General features: G+C 42.4%; 1 protein-coding gene across 4 annotated transcripts in view; it reads left to right on the forward strand.

Moving 5' to 3' along the window:
• Window positions 1-14901, forward strand: part of LOC147901057 (potassium transporter 1-like) — a 51339-nt gene that overhangs the window by 13086 nt on the left and 23352 nt on the right. For 3 of the 4 annotated variants that reach the window (XM_087375973.1, XM_087375972.1, XM_087375974.1), the window contains exons 2-4: window positions 4067-4304; window positions 4628-4873; window positions 4993-5043. In XM_087375973.1, the coding sequence (XP_087232099.1) occupies window positions 4067-4304; window positions 4628-4873; window positions 4993-5043 (535 nt within the window). Of the gene's footprint in view, window positions 1-4066; window positions 4305-4627; window positions 4874-4992; window positions 5044-14901 lie in introns of those variants that run through there. The other variant, XM_087375976.1, reaches the window with a different exon arrangement.

A 14901-nucleotide genomic window follows, 5' to 3' on the forward strand; every position in this document is an offset into this window, starting at 1 on the left:
CTCGCATGAAACACATTGAAAACCACTATCATTATGTGTTGGATTGTATCATAAATGGCTTCATTGATCTCACATATTGTTCCACTGAGGACAATGTGGCAGATAGCTTCACTAAAAGCCTATCAGCGGCTCTCTTCACATGACATTGACATGGCTTGGGGATACGAGACATTCAAACAATGTCAAGGGCGGTCGTAAAATGATATATTTTTTCTTTTGTACTCTCATAGGTTGCTATATCTACATGTGGATGCATTTGTGCAACCATAGTACTTTAGGTACTTAAGGTACTTCTGAGATCATTCCAGAATACTTCAGCTATATCATTGAGGGGTGATTTGTAGATATATATACAATGATATGGTGGTGTAGTATAGACTGAGACTTTGGTCTATTTTGGAGTTTTAGTGTGTTCTAGTACTTGGACTATATATACCAAGTACTTGTACTTTATTTGGTTGAACATTTCAGTTGGAGTTCACTTGTGTTCACTTCTTGTTCTCTTGTGTTCACAATCCATCCCCATTCTTGTTCCTACATGTGGTATCAGAGCTAGTTGATTCAGCTTGCCTACTTGCTTCCCGCTGTCCCACGTGCTCCTACTGCAATTCTGTCGCGGAGAATTGAGTTTTTCTTGCAAGCTTCTACTTTTGAGCTTACCCACACTCGTTTGGCATACATTGGCGATCGTATAGCTTCTAGACCAGCTCCCGTTTGCCTCGTTATCAGCCCGTGCTCTTGCTGCCCAGAAACAGGTCCGTACAGCCCAATTTAGAGTGCCTGTACATTTTGCTTGCAATATGGACTGTTGTCTCGCCATCCGTACATTGCCTCGGACCATTTTCGTACACCCGTATAGGTCCGTACTATACGGACTTGATGTCTGTACAGCTTGCCTCTCCAGCTTGCCATTCGCCTTGCCTGCTTGCCGGTTACCTCTGCAGATTGCCACTCGCATCTTGAGCTCCGAATTCGACTTGGTGGTTCGACTTTTGCTCCTGCTCCAGCGCGAGATCCTTGCTTCAGCTCATTGCAAATTGCACAGGTGTCTTGCAATATGCATTGCACAGGTGTCAGTGCCTTTGGGACAGTTTTTTGGCGACACATTGAGTGTAAATCATTGCTCAGGTGTTGTGCATTTTTAAAGCCAAGTGTTGGCTGTAAGTTGATGTACTTTTGGATGCCTAAGGAGAGATCAAGAGATAGAGCAATATATAACCACTAGAGAGCCCAAAAGATCATGATAGAAGAGTTTGAGAGACTTACTAAGGTGCACACACACACACACACACACACACACACACACACAGAATTGGGAACATGGATGATTTTTTCCTATTAGTTTCATTAAGAAGCAAAACTTTAATATTAATGTCAAAAGTTTGTATGTCATGATAAAAATTAAGGTTCGAAACATTCGCCAAAGATGTGAAACTTTTATGAGACACAAATTGAAGTTCTTTCCAGGATTTACAACTTTTTCTTTGACATTAACAAGAAAAGATTTAGAATTGTAATATGTTCTATCAAGGTTATGAAGCTAAAAAAATATTGAGCAAGAGTTCGCTATTGCATTGTGAGCCATTGTTTGGCTGCGATTTAAGGTAATTTTTTGGGGCAGAAGTACATTGCATTTGAGCCAGTGTTTGACTATGGTTGAGGATAATTTTTTGGGGCATAAATATAGTGCTTGATTGTATTTTGTATCTTGGAATGAATTGAGGTTTAAGAAAAATTTTGGGGGCAGATTTATTGCTATTTCAGAGAAGCCACTGTCAAGTGAATGCCATTGTAGTGATTGCATAGCAGTCAGTAGTCTTTCAGTTGTCCATTTGCTGTCTTTTCCTTTGCAGGTAAACTTGCATTTATTATTGAGCTTGCAATCATGTCTCTTACTGAGAATTTTGGTACCGTAATTGAGGCATATAAGTTGGATGGACCCAACTATGCATTGTGGTCATATACACTCAATAATATAATATCAGGCCGTGTGGAGCATAGATATATCAAACTACCAACTAGCTGCCTGTACAAAGTGCCATCAAACTTTTCAGCAGTATCATGCTTACTCAGCTTCAGTCCCTTTTCCAATGGAGTAGCCAGAGGCTTACAGTTCTCCATTTTAAATTTCTGCAACAACCCCTTCGAATACTTTGTCTGTGACATAGAAATCCCATCATGGGTCTGCCAAAACTCAATGCCAAGACAATAGAGCAATAGGCCCAAATCTGTGACATAAAGTGGATTGCACTATTGTAATTTGCCGCAAATCACTGCCAGTGAGTATGATGTCATCCACATATAGTACCAACATGATCAATACTGATTTTTGCTGGAGAACATACAGATTTGGCTCTGTATGAGCATTTACGAAGCCCTGGGACAGCAAAAACTGATGTATCTTATGATACCACGCACGAGGTGCTTGCTTCAGCCCATATAGAGCCTTCCTGAGCTTGCATACCTTGTGCTCTTTTCCCTTCACCTCAAAACCTTGGGGCTGATGTACCTAGACCTCCTTTTTAAGATCTCCAGTGAGGAAAGCGGTCTTGACATCCATCTGGTACACTGACCAACCATAAAACGCAACAAGAGAGATGACAGAACGAATGGTGGTCATCTTGGCCACTGGAGCAAAAGTCTCCTCATAATCTATCCCCTCCTCTTGTGCATACTCCTTGGCAACCAAAAGGGCTTTGTATTTCTCAATTGTGCCATCTGAATGGTATTTCACCTTATAAATCCATTTCGTGCCAACCACATTTTTCCCAATGGGCGATCAACCAAGTCCCATGTGGCATTCTTCTCAATGGATTTAATCTCAGCTTCCATAGCTTTCTGCCATGCCAGATTATGCTGAGCATCCTTGAAGCTCTGAGGCTCATTTTCAGCTTCCATCACTGAGGTCATCAAAGCAAAATTGACCTTTTTCTGATTTTTCTGAGTGCTGTCCCTGGTTTTCCCCAAAGTAGGCTGTAGGCTGATCCTTAGCATCTTGAATGGTCAACCTTGCCCAACATGGAATAGATTTCTCTTCTGTACCACTCGAGGCTGCATCAACATGTTTAGTGGCCTCACGTTGATAATGCCTTCAAACATGAGGCGGTCTATTCTCATTAATTGGCTGCAAATCTGAAACATTTGAGGGAGAGCCATTCTCAACATGTGGCAAGCCATCTGAACTATGAGAAGTAGAGGGGGAAGTATCGAGAGACTCCATCTCATCATCCTCAAACTGGATGATGTCCAAAGGGGTGTCATCGTATGGTGACTAGCGGGCTGCATGCACTCATTCTCAGCAAAGAGAACATCTCTGCTGATTATTACCTTCCTGGTAGCGGGATTATAAAGCCTAAATCCCTTGCTTTCAGTACTATACCCCACGAAAATGCATTTGACACTCTTGTCATCAAACTTTGTATGATGTGCATATGGAACCAAAGCATATGCCACTGAGCCAAAAACTCTGAAATGACTAACCTTTGGCTTAAAGCCATAGAAGGCCTCAAATGGAGTCACATTAACCAAAGCATCTATTCTGAATACAAGTGGCTATCACAAGTGCTTCTCCCCAAAAAGCCTTTGAGACTCTCTTGAATTTCAGCATGCATCTTATGGCTCAGTAAGAAGTAAGAGCGAGTCTCTCTTTCCTCAAGTGAGGCAGAGTACAAAGCTGTAATACCAAATGTAGGAACAAAGTAGAGACAGGTTGTGAACACAAGTGTGCAAGAGTGCACACACAAGAAAGCTCCAATAGAAGATGTATGGCAAACGCTATGGTGTAAAGCTAGCTTTCACACGGGGTTTGCATTTTTTTTGCATTTGTGTGTGACCGGATGTCAATGCAAAACTAAAAGGAGTAGGATAGAATTTGATCTTGAACAATTTTTTATGGCTCATTTGTTTTATATTCGAGGCAGTTATTGTAGTCTGCAAATGAAACAAAGAAAGAAACACAATTTCAACGATTCTGTATTTACGATGTGGAGCTCAGTGCCTGTTAAAACTAATCTTGAAGAGATGACATGTCATGTAATTCAAGTTAATATGGCTCCTGCTTTTGCAGAGACCTTCATGGAAGGCAGTACTTACCCTCGCATATCAAAGTTTTGGGGTTGTTTATGGGGATCTGAGCACATCTCCCCTTTATGTCTACAAAAGCACATTTTTTGGAAGTAGAGTGCGACTCTCTGAAAGCGATGCAGAAATACTTGGTGTTTTATCCTTCATATTCTGGACTTTTACTTTGATCCCTGCACTGAAATACGTCTTTATTGTTCTGAGAGCAGATGACAATGGTGAAGGTGTGTTAACTTTTTTCCAGGTCATAATGACATCGAGCTATACTCCACGTGCAATTTTGTTCGCAGTATGATGCTTTTTTTTTCTGAATCGATACAACTGAAAAGGTTTGCAAATTATCTACACGCCCCAGAAAGCAGAAAATTTCAAATGCTCAAGAAAGGTGCTGTTCACAAAATGATCTATCCAGACTTAATATGTCCACTCATATGTCCACCATGAGTGGCATAGATTCAGTTTGAGGCTTTGATGTTCCATAATTGATTTTTGATTAAAGAAATGCAGTCACTCATACAACTGATTAGAAGTTTTTGCATTGTCATAGGTGGCACATTTGCCCTTTACTCGTTGCTATGCAGACATGCAAAGCTAAGCCTTTTGCCAAACCAACAGGCAGTGGATGAAGAACTTTCAACGTACAAATTGGAGCAACCTCCTGCCACACGACGATCTCATGTCATCAAGTCATTTCTGGAACGCCATCAATGTTTGCGGACTCTACTTCTTATTGTTGTCTTACTTGGGACCTGTATGGTAATTGGTGATGGCGTGCTGACACCCACTATCTCAGGTAAACAGTAGGCCTTGTCTGGTCTTGTTAGATATGTACTTAAAGTCATATCTGATTCTGGAGAATGTGTCCAGCTTCAGTTCACTCAGATGATAACGAACTTCATCCTTTTTTTGCAGTTCTATCAGCAGTTTCAGGCCTTAAGGTTAAAGCAAAGGATCTCCATGAACGTAAGTATCATGCATTCAAGTATTGTGTGGTCTATTTATGTTATATAAATGGTGATTCTATTTAATTTATTGGAGGCGGGACAGGGACAGGGGCGAGAACAAGGGGGCAATGAGGGAGGTGGAGTAATGGGGGAGACATTAATGAAGTGAACACTAAAAGGGGAGGGAATAGCATGCGTGAGGTGTGAGAGAGGGGAACGTCAATGAAGAGGGGGGTCTGGTTCCCTTTAGAGACAAGATAATGGTCCATATCCTAGTGGTAGGGCTTGCATGTATGGAAGGGGAGATTGTGAGTTCAGATCTTTTATTGAGGGGGTCGTCCTCCTTTTGAAGGATTAATGTCTATCTCCTCCCCCACAACATGAGAGCAAAGGGAATTTACTTGTGGAAGCGAGGTACATTGCAGAATTAGCATTGATGCCTTTTGCAGGATTGAGAGTTTGAGCTGTCCCTGTTTTGAGCTACTTGGGAAAATCTAGTCCTAGATTAATTGGAAGGTCTGCCTAGGAGTAGCAGCACTAGCTTACTCATCTGTGCCCAACCCTACCTGGTGACAAGAATCACGTTTTCGTGTCAGGGCTCAAAATGGGCGATTCTTCTTTCTTAAAGGTACGAATTGCTTTCTTTTCAGGACAAACATTAGGCATTGTGCAGATCTTCGGCACTTTCCCTGCCGTTGATCTCACCAACTAGAAAGCAGGGGAATAAATTTCGATGGGGTTGAGGTTTCACAGCGAGACAAATGCTAGTAATATTGTAAATGATATGATAAAGGTTCAGGATGAAGGTAGATAGAACTATAGAAGATTCTATGATATGATAAAGGTTCGGGATGAAGGTTTCACTGCGAGACAAATGCTAGTAATATGTAAATGATATGATAAAGGTTCGGGATGAAGGTTTCACTGCGAGACAAATGCTAGTAGATAGAAGAGCACATGAAGATTTGAAAAATGCTTTGATGTGCCCCAGGGTAGGCCCACTTTTCTAGGATATGAGAAAGATGGTAGTGGCAAAGGATTGGGACCTGTCCACAGACAGAAACATGGAGTACTAGCCATTAAACAAAGGCAGCCACACACTATGTCTATGAGCAGGAAGCATTAGCCTTCCTACATACCTTATAGGAATGGTTTAACTACTTAAAGGGGAGAAAACTCAAGGTCAAGCCCAACCACATGACACTTGAGCACTTTGTTATGCAGCCAAAGTTCTCATTGAAGCTTTGGATGCCTTCAGCGTAAGTTGTTAACAGCGACATGTTGTTAGTGACATGGTGCTCAAGTTCATGGGTCACTTTTTCAGGAAGTGATTACAAATAGTGGGCACTAATCTTACTTCCAGTAGAGCATATCATCCTCAGTTTAATAGAGTGTAGACGGTTCTTCCGCAATACATTGAGACTTTGTTGCTGAATGCTTGGACTTGCAGGATTTTTTTCCCTCACCAATGTTGAAGGGTGGGTTGCTCACTTGCGGAAGTATTACTGCCAGCCTTAGACCACTTATGTGAGGAAGTGCTTCCCTGTGCAATGTGACACAGTCCACTCTAAGCTAAGAATTGGCTTGACACGTCCAAATGAGAGTGCGTACAAGAGAATACAATTGACTTGCAAAGCGGATGGACACTGATTGAAAGGTACAAGAGGATTGCGAGGTTTGATGTACCCTAAAGAAGCTAAAGCATGCTCTATAAAACAACAGAGAATGTATACCAAGTTCAAAGAGCAAATGTATACATGGGGTGCCATTCAAAGGCTGAAACTTGAAACTAGAGCATGGCACAGGCTCTCATGTGGAGGTGGCGCATGAACCAAGATCTCATGGATTGAGAAAGAGCTGGAATGTCCAAATTGAATCCAAACTAAAAAGCCAAAAGATACAAATCTCTCATAGACTACCCTCTCTATATACAACAGTTAAAGAATTGCCTTCTCCCTTGGTGCTGAACCCAATCACACCAGTACTTTAATATACTTTGGGGAACTCATTGTCAATGTCTGTGGTTATTAAGCTCTCTAAAACGTATCATTGCAATTACTTTTTTCATGCATTCTTGGCCTAGAAGTACCCAAATTTAGATTTGTAAGTGCTTTGGGCTCTCCTAATATGACTATCTTCTCCAAGTCCACGACACCCCCCCTACTTAAGCATGCTTGTAGTGCACTTGGATATTTTGACTTCTGTGTGGAATAAACAGTCCACATTCCACCATAATAACTATCTCTTCTTCCATAATTATAAGCTCATGGAAATTCCTGTCAGTAACCTGATGTACTTCTTTGCTACATTGTGACCATATCTGATTCCTAGCATAATCTTACATATGGCTATTCTTCAAGAAATGTTGATTCCACCCGAGTGTTGTCATCCGCAGGTAACCTTTGCACTTGACCAGAGATTCCACAATGTTCTTGCCATTCCTTCCATTCTTATATACCCAAGAATATACTCTGGTTCTAGAACTATTCAGACTTTATTATCAAGAGCGGAGGTTGTTGGGATAAGTGTGATCAAGGGCTTGCTCTATGGTGCATGTATGCAAGTTGCGGCCTGCTGGTATTGCGATAATTCTTTCTATCTTAAATGGTGCATTGCCCTACCAGCTAGATTTATATTTAGATGCTCGTTTGGGAGAGACTAAAATGAAATCATTTAGACTTCACAAGCAGTTGTAGCTTGAATGAAGAGATTTGGACTACTTTTTGATTAGCCTTCTCCTTTAGTGCTAGCCTTTATCATGGCTGAGTTTTCCCTTCACCTCCGGAGTGCCGACAGAAACTCAGTACGAAGACTTTGTATAAATGGATGCTCCAGTATGTGTGGGTGTGTGGATTTGTATGTGTGAGAGCATAGTTTTATACTATGGTCTACACCCACTGTTGGGTGCTGATGACGTCAATGGGGATGTCTTAGTAGCTAGTCCCTTCTATGCATGATGGAGTTTATGGTTTTCAATCTTATGAGTGACTCTGGTGAGATTGAAACTACACTATGTTGTGTTTTTAGAGGATGAGTTTGGGAATGTTCGTGGATTCATCTAGGTATATGCATCTAGGGGAGTCACATGTGTGTGTGTAGAGGCACATCAAGTGCTATGATGTGTCTAGTGTGTGACTTAAGTGATGATGTAAGCCAAAGGCCCCCACATGGGAGGTTCCTTGATTTAGGCCAGTCCCACTGATGTAGGGGCTGATTGCCACTGATGTAGGGAAGGTGCCTTTGATCTAGGTTACCTTCTCCCCATTTCCATAAGAGAGAGTCACCTCTCTCACAATCCAAAGTGAACAACATTTTTTGTTACATCTTGTGCTCTCACTCCTCTTCCAAGATGCATCTATTCTATTAGATCCCACGTGTTTCTTCATTTGGTATCAGAGCCTTAGGTTCTAGATCTAGCCTAGCCTAGCATTAGATGCGCTCTCTAGCATGAACTACTAGTTCTTTCAAAGATTCCTCATCATCTCCATTTTCCTTTCCTTTCAAAATTTTATGTGAGCTTGTTCTCTACCTACAAGCAACCATTCCCAGAGCCCTTTCAGGCCAAGCATCCTTGAATATGGGCGACCTCCTGGCTGCAAGCAATTAGAAATATATTCCCGCATATGCTCGTGCTGATAGCTTCTTCGCTCGGCGAACTTTCACATAATTCTGCCCAATGCCTTGACTATTCGATAATTCCTCTGAGCACGAGTTGGGCAACGCTACAAGCAAGCTGCTGATGAAGTTTGAGCTCGTTTGGTTGAGCATTTGAGGAGAAACAGACAAAAAACCAGTCGATTTTGCTAAGCTTCTATATGGCGACCTGGCGCAACATTGCGCCTCTTCTTGCTGGTAGCCCTGGTCTGGTATACTAGTGTTATTTCTGCTTTAAAAGCCCCCTCAGTTCATGTTTTATGTGTCTAAATTGCACCCTCCAATATACCTTGGTCTCTGCTGGCAGAATTCTTCATATTTTGGTCAAAGGGTGTTGAGCGATCACCATAAGTTTGGGGCTTCTATTATTTATTGCAAACTTTCATTGTTTTTATTGTACTTGAGTAGTAGAACTCAGTCATGGAGCTCATGAGTGTCCTTATACTTTGCATTTAGAATGATGACTATGTGATTCTCTTTGACCATGATTTATGAGTACTTGAATTGTAAACATGACTAAGCCCGAGCAAGTAGAGAAGTTTGATGGAACTAGTTTCCATACTTGGCAAACAAAAGCTAAGTTTGTGCTTATGAAAAAGGGGATATGGAATGTTGTGAATGGAAAGGAAAAGAAGCCTACAAAAGAAGAAGCTGATCGGTTGATCAAAGACAAGAAGGCTCTTGCTATCATTGCTTTGGGATTAAGTGACTCATACATTCACCACATTGATGGCTTTGAAACTTCACGTGAAGCTTGGGATCATCTTCACACGACGGTATTTGATGCACAAGGGAAATGCTTCAAATATATCTTGCTTATTAAGTTTCTTTGGCTACAATTGGAAAAGGGACTGTGTTATTCCATGAAGAAGAACAACTCTAAAGAGAATGAAGCATTTCTTGTGAAGAAGGGCTACATCAACAACAAAGCAAATCTGGCTGAAGAAAGAACTACATCAGCAAAAGAAGCATCCAACTTTGTAGTAGAAGACAAGGCCTTTTGAGCAACTTATCTTTGAATTTTTGTTTATCATCACTTGGTCAAATTTTGAGGTTCTCTGCCTGGAGTAGTACTCCAAAAAGAATGTCATATGTTTTATCTTTTGTAAATCACCTCTGGTCACCATATGATGTAGGCCATGTGATATGTGTTTGGTCTATCCCATTTTTGTGAACCTTGATCCTTGGACACCTTTGCTAGCATGAGATCCTAGACATAGATTTATCCTTGACCACCATGAGATGGCCATGTGTTACCACCATGAGATGGCATGAGAAACTATGAGACTAGATGTATCCTTGACATTGCAAGAGGCAAACCCTTGAGGGGGGGTATGTTGGGATAAGTGTGATCACGGGCTTGCTCTATGGTGCATGTATGCATCTAGGGGAGTCACATGTGTGTGTGTGTGTGTGTGTGTTGTAGAGGCACATCAAGTGCTATGATGTGTCTAGTGTGTGACCTAAGTGATGATGTAAGCCAAAGGTCCCCACATGGGAGGTTCCTTTGATTTAGGCCAGTCCCACTGATGTAGGGGCTGATTGCCACTGATGTAGGGAAGGTACCTTTGATCTAGGCCACCTTCTCCCCATTTCTATAAGAGAGAGTCACCTCTCTCACAACAACATTTTTGGTTACATCTTGTGCTCTCACTCCTCTTCCAAGATGCATCTATTCTATTCCACGTGTTTCTTCAGAGGTAAGATTGGAGAAGTATGATCATCTTGGCCCACACACCTTTTCAATGTATTAACATGAGATTCGGTCTAGAACAGCAAGTGCCCTCCAAACATACATTTTTGAAGCTGCTGCCCCCCCCCCTTTGCCCTCCCTCTTGTTGCCGTCTCCCCTCCCTCCCTCTGCCGTTGATGGTAGATGGGCCAGCAGGTCCCGAGTGGTCCACGGGATCAAGGTCTCGAGCCAACGATATGAGAGACTCGATAGTCGACTGATGTGCAGATCATGCTTGGATCTCCCTTCCATGTCCACCAGACTAAGGGCATGACCACGAGGTTAACAGTGCACTTGTTCGATGCAGGGCCACCACTAGGAGGCTGCTGTCAGAGCCCTATCACTGGTTTCATGCAGTCGCAGGTCATTCATTGTCAGGCTCCCCTTGACCTTCCCCCCCCGCTAGTCTCCAGAGGATCATCATAGTTCCACCTTAGCCAAATGCTTAGATAATCATGTATTATATCTGTTATGATTATGTTGTATTTGTTGCGGGTGATGATGCCCGCTCCACCCTTTCAAATCATTGTAGCAAGTTTTTTTCAGTCTCATAGACCCCCTCTCGTCTCAGCCTAGACCTAGCCTCAGACGGGGCTAGTGAGGATATTCCTTCAGATCCTATTATAAGTCCTAGACTTATGTCTGAGCAGCCCCTTTTCACCTCAGTTCTTCATCTCCCACCATTGATCGAGGAAAGGATTTGTTCATGCCTCTTCAACTCCTTTGCAGGGAGGAGGGCTGTTATGCACTCTGGTGCCATGTTTGGCTTTGAGGAACTCATTCTCTCCACTGGCTGATTTTGGAGAGAGAGAGTTTGTCCCCTCTACCTTTGGTGATGCGGTTAATAGTTCCCCATCCACAGGCCATCATCTTTCATAGGATTGGGTGTTCTTTCCCTCGTGGATTTCTTCCTCTACACTACTCTAGGAGATCTGCCATGCAGGAAGTTGTTTTCGCTGCTAGGTTGGGTAAGTTTCCGGCCTACTTCCTCTTGCTGAATCCAAGGTCTGGGTGGTATACCACATCGCCATCATAGGCAGCTGATTCGTAATGAGCTTCATCCAGGTTTACTAGGGAATCCATTGACATTCTTTTTATTCAAGAACACAAACTAGATGCCAAATATTGCTCAAATTCAGGCAAAAATTGCTTTCAGGTCATGTTTTTTCGCACTAGGAGAGGAATATGCATTCAGTTTTAGATTCCTTTCTTTCTCGTGTGGTTGGACATGGTATCATTACATCCTCTAGAGCACAGTGTACTTCATGGGAGATTCTCGTGAGTATATTAGCGTGACATATTTGGAGATCTGGATGCACAGAGGTCTTAGATGGTTCCTAGGTCCATCCTGCACACATATTGGCCAGTATTTGGATAGATACCATAGACACCTTGGTGGCCATTTGGAGGAGCATGTAGTGGTCTTCCTGGATAGCTTCTACTAGGAGAACTTTCTTACTCAGGCAGTGGAGTGGCTCTCTGTTCTTCTCGAAGTTCTTTGAAGGAACGGGAAGAAGGTGGAAAGGAGGAAAGGGAGCTAGAAGGAAGGAATCATAAGTTGAGATAGAAATGAAAGGAAATCGAAATGGAAAGAAAGGCAAGAACCAAAGGAAATCACTTACATGACCAAAAGCTCTACTTGAGTTGATTGATGTGATAAGTGAAAGTACAACATTCAAATAGAGTGGACACACACACTCAAGTACCATATGTATATGGGATAACTCCCAAGATGTCACATGGTACTCTCACACAAAGACTCATGAACTAGTTCCTAGTACACACTAGAACACACTCTTTGACTATGATTTCTCCAACATCCCCCCTTAGAGCAAAGAGTGTGAGACTCAACACGCAAGGAGTAGACCGATCCCCCCTCCACCGCAATACTGCAAAGAGGGAGTCCAACTATCCAACACCTCTCGTGTAAAAGTGACTTCTCAGTCAGCTTGCAACTAGCAGTGAGAACCATTCCTCGTCGCTACCCCATACTCTGAACTAAGTAGGAGTCTCGCATAGCCATAAGAGTAAACACCCAATACATTCATTTTTGGGGGACTACCCAAGGCAGAGTACCCTTATTGACTTCAAAGCCACAAAAGCATACATCATTTTAGAGGGACTACTCAAGACAGAGGACCTTTATTGATTCACATAAGAGAAATCAGAATACATATGAGTCGCCATACTCAATGAGGGTGACATGGGCAGATAGTGCTTGGTCGATGATTGGAATCTCCTCGGGGGTCTCCTCTCCTTCAACCAAGTTGGCATGATGCTGGTCTTGTTATTTTGCTTTCTTTGTGTAGCAGTGTGCTTCAATATGGCCCTTGTGCTTACAATATCTGCATGTAATGTTCTTATGGGCTTTCCATTTGCTGGTGGAGGCAAGAGTTGTAGGAACAAAGTCGAGACAGGTTGTGAACATGAGTGAGCAAGAGTGCACACACAAGAAAGCTCCAATAGAAATGTTCAAATGAAACAATACAAGTACTTGGTATATATAGTACCCAAGTACTACTGGTCAACCAAATGGTTGACTTTATGCCTACAACACCATATCTTTGTAATCTCTTACAAAACCCCCCTCAAAGATATGGCTGAAAGTACCCTGGAAACGTCTCAGGTGTACCCTGCAATACCTAAAGTACCATGGTTGCACAAATTCATCCAGATGGATATGCAACCTATGGGAGTACATGAAAATAATGTCATTGTGAATCACGTCACAACCCCCCTCGACATTGTGAGAATGTCTCTGATCCCCAAGCCATGTCAATGTCGTAAGAAAAGATCTGTTGATAGGGCTTTGGTGAAGATATCCACCACATTGTCCTCAGATGGACAATAGATGAGATCAATGAAGCCATCAGAAATACAATCCCGTACATAATGATAATGATTTTCAATGTGTTTCATGCGAGCATGAAAGACAGGATTGTTGGCTATGGCAATGCAACTCTGACTGTCACAGAAGAAAGAGTTTGCTTCGCCATCCTGTGCATGATGCAAGTCATGCAAAAGCTTCCTTAACCACATTAACTCCGTAGTGGCTGAATTTGCAGCTTTGTACTTTGCTTCACTGGAGGAAAGAGAGACTCACTCTTGCTTCTTACTGAGCCATGAGATACAGGCTGAACCCAATGAGAAGCAATAGCCAGTATTGGACTGTCTGTCGTCAATGTCCCCTGACCAATCTGAGTCAGTGAAATCACTCAGCTCTAGATCACAATTTGAAGCATAATGCAAGCTAAGAGAGAGAGTGCCATGGACATATCTGAGAACCCTCTTTACTGCATTCCAATGTGTGATCATGGGACAATGCATGAACTAGCTCAAAAGCCCTGTGGTGTAGGCAATATGAGGCCGTGCGGAGCATAGATATATCAAACTGACAACCAACTGCCTGTACAAAGTGCCATCAAACTTTTCAGCAGCATCATGCTTACTCAGCTTGAGTCCCTTTTCCAATGGAGTAGCCACAGGCTTACAATTCTCCATTTTAAATTTCTGCAACACAATTCTCCATTTTAAATTTCTGCAACAACCCCTTCGAATACTTTGTCTGTGACATATAAATCCCATCATAGGTTTGCCAAAACTCAATGCCAAGACAATAATGCAATAGGCCCAAATCTGTCATGTCAAAGTTGTGACATAAAGCGGACTGCACTGCTGTAAATCACTGCCAGTGAGTATGATGTCATCCACATATAGTACCGACATGACCAATTCTGATTTTTGCTGCAGAACATATAGATTTGGCTCTGTATGAGTGTTTACGAAGCCCTGGGACAGCAAAAACTGATGTATCTTCTGATACCACGCACGAGATTCTTGCTTCAGCCCATATAGCGCCTTCCTGAGCTTGCATACCTTGTGCTCTTGTCCCTTCACCTCAAAACCTTTGGGCTGATGTACCTAGACCTCCTCTTTAAGATCTCCAGTGAGGAAAGTGGTCTTGACATCCATCTGGTACACTTCGTGACTGACCAACCATAAAACGTAGCAAGAAAGATGATAGAACGAATGGTGTTCATCTTGGCCACTGGAGCAAAAGTCTCCTCATAATCTATGCCCTCCTCTTGGGCATACCCCTTGGCAACCAAACGGGGTATGTATTTGTCAACTGTGCCATCTGAATGATATTTCACCTTATAAATCTATTTCATGCCAACCGCATTTTTCCCAATTGGCGCATCAACCAAGTCCCATGTGGCATTCTTCTCAATGGATTTAATCTCAGCTTCCATAGCTTTTTGCCATGCCGGATTATGCTGAGCATCCTTGAAGCTCTGAGACTCATTTTCAGCTTTCATCACTGAGGTCATCAAAGCAAAATTGACCTTTTTCTGATTTTTCTAAGTGTTGGCGTTGGTTTTTCCCAAAGTAGGCTGATCCTTAGCATCTTGAATGGTCAACCTTGCCCAACGTGGAATAGATTTCTCTTCTGTACCACTCGAGGCTGCATCAACATCTTTAGTAGCCTCA

The sequence above is a fragment of the Dipteris shenzhenensis genome, chromosome 6 (assembly GCF_047967505.1).
Source record: "Dipteris shenzhenensis isolate YYH24624 ecotype China chromosome 6, Dip_SZ_1.0, whole genome shotgun sequence".
NCBI lineage: Eukaryota > Viridiplantae > Streptophyta > Polypodiopsida > Gleicheniales > Dipteridaceae > Dipteris > Dipteris shenzhenensis.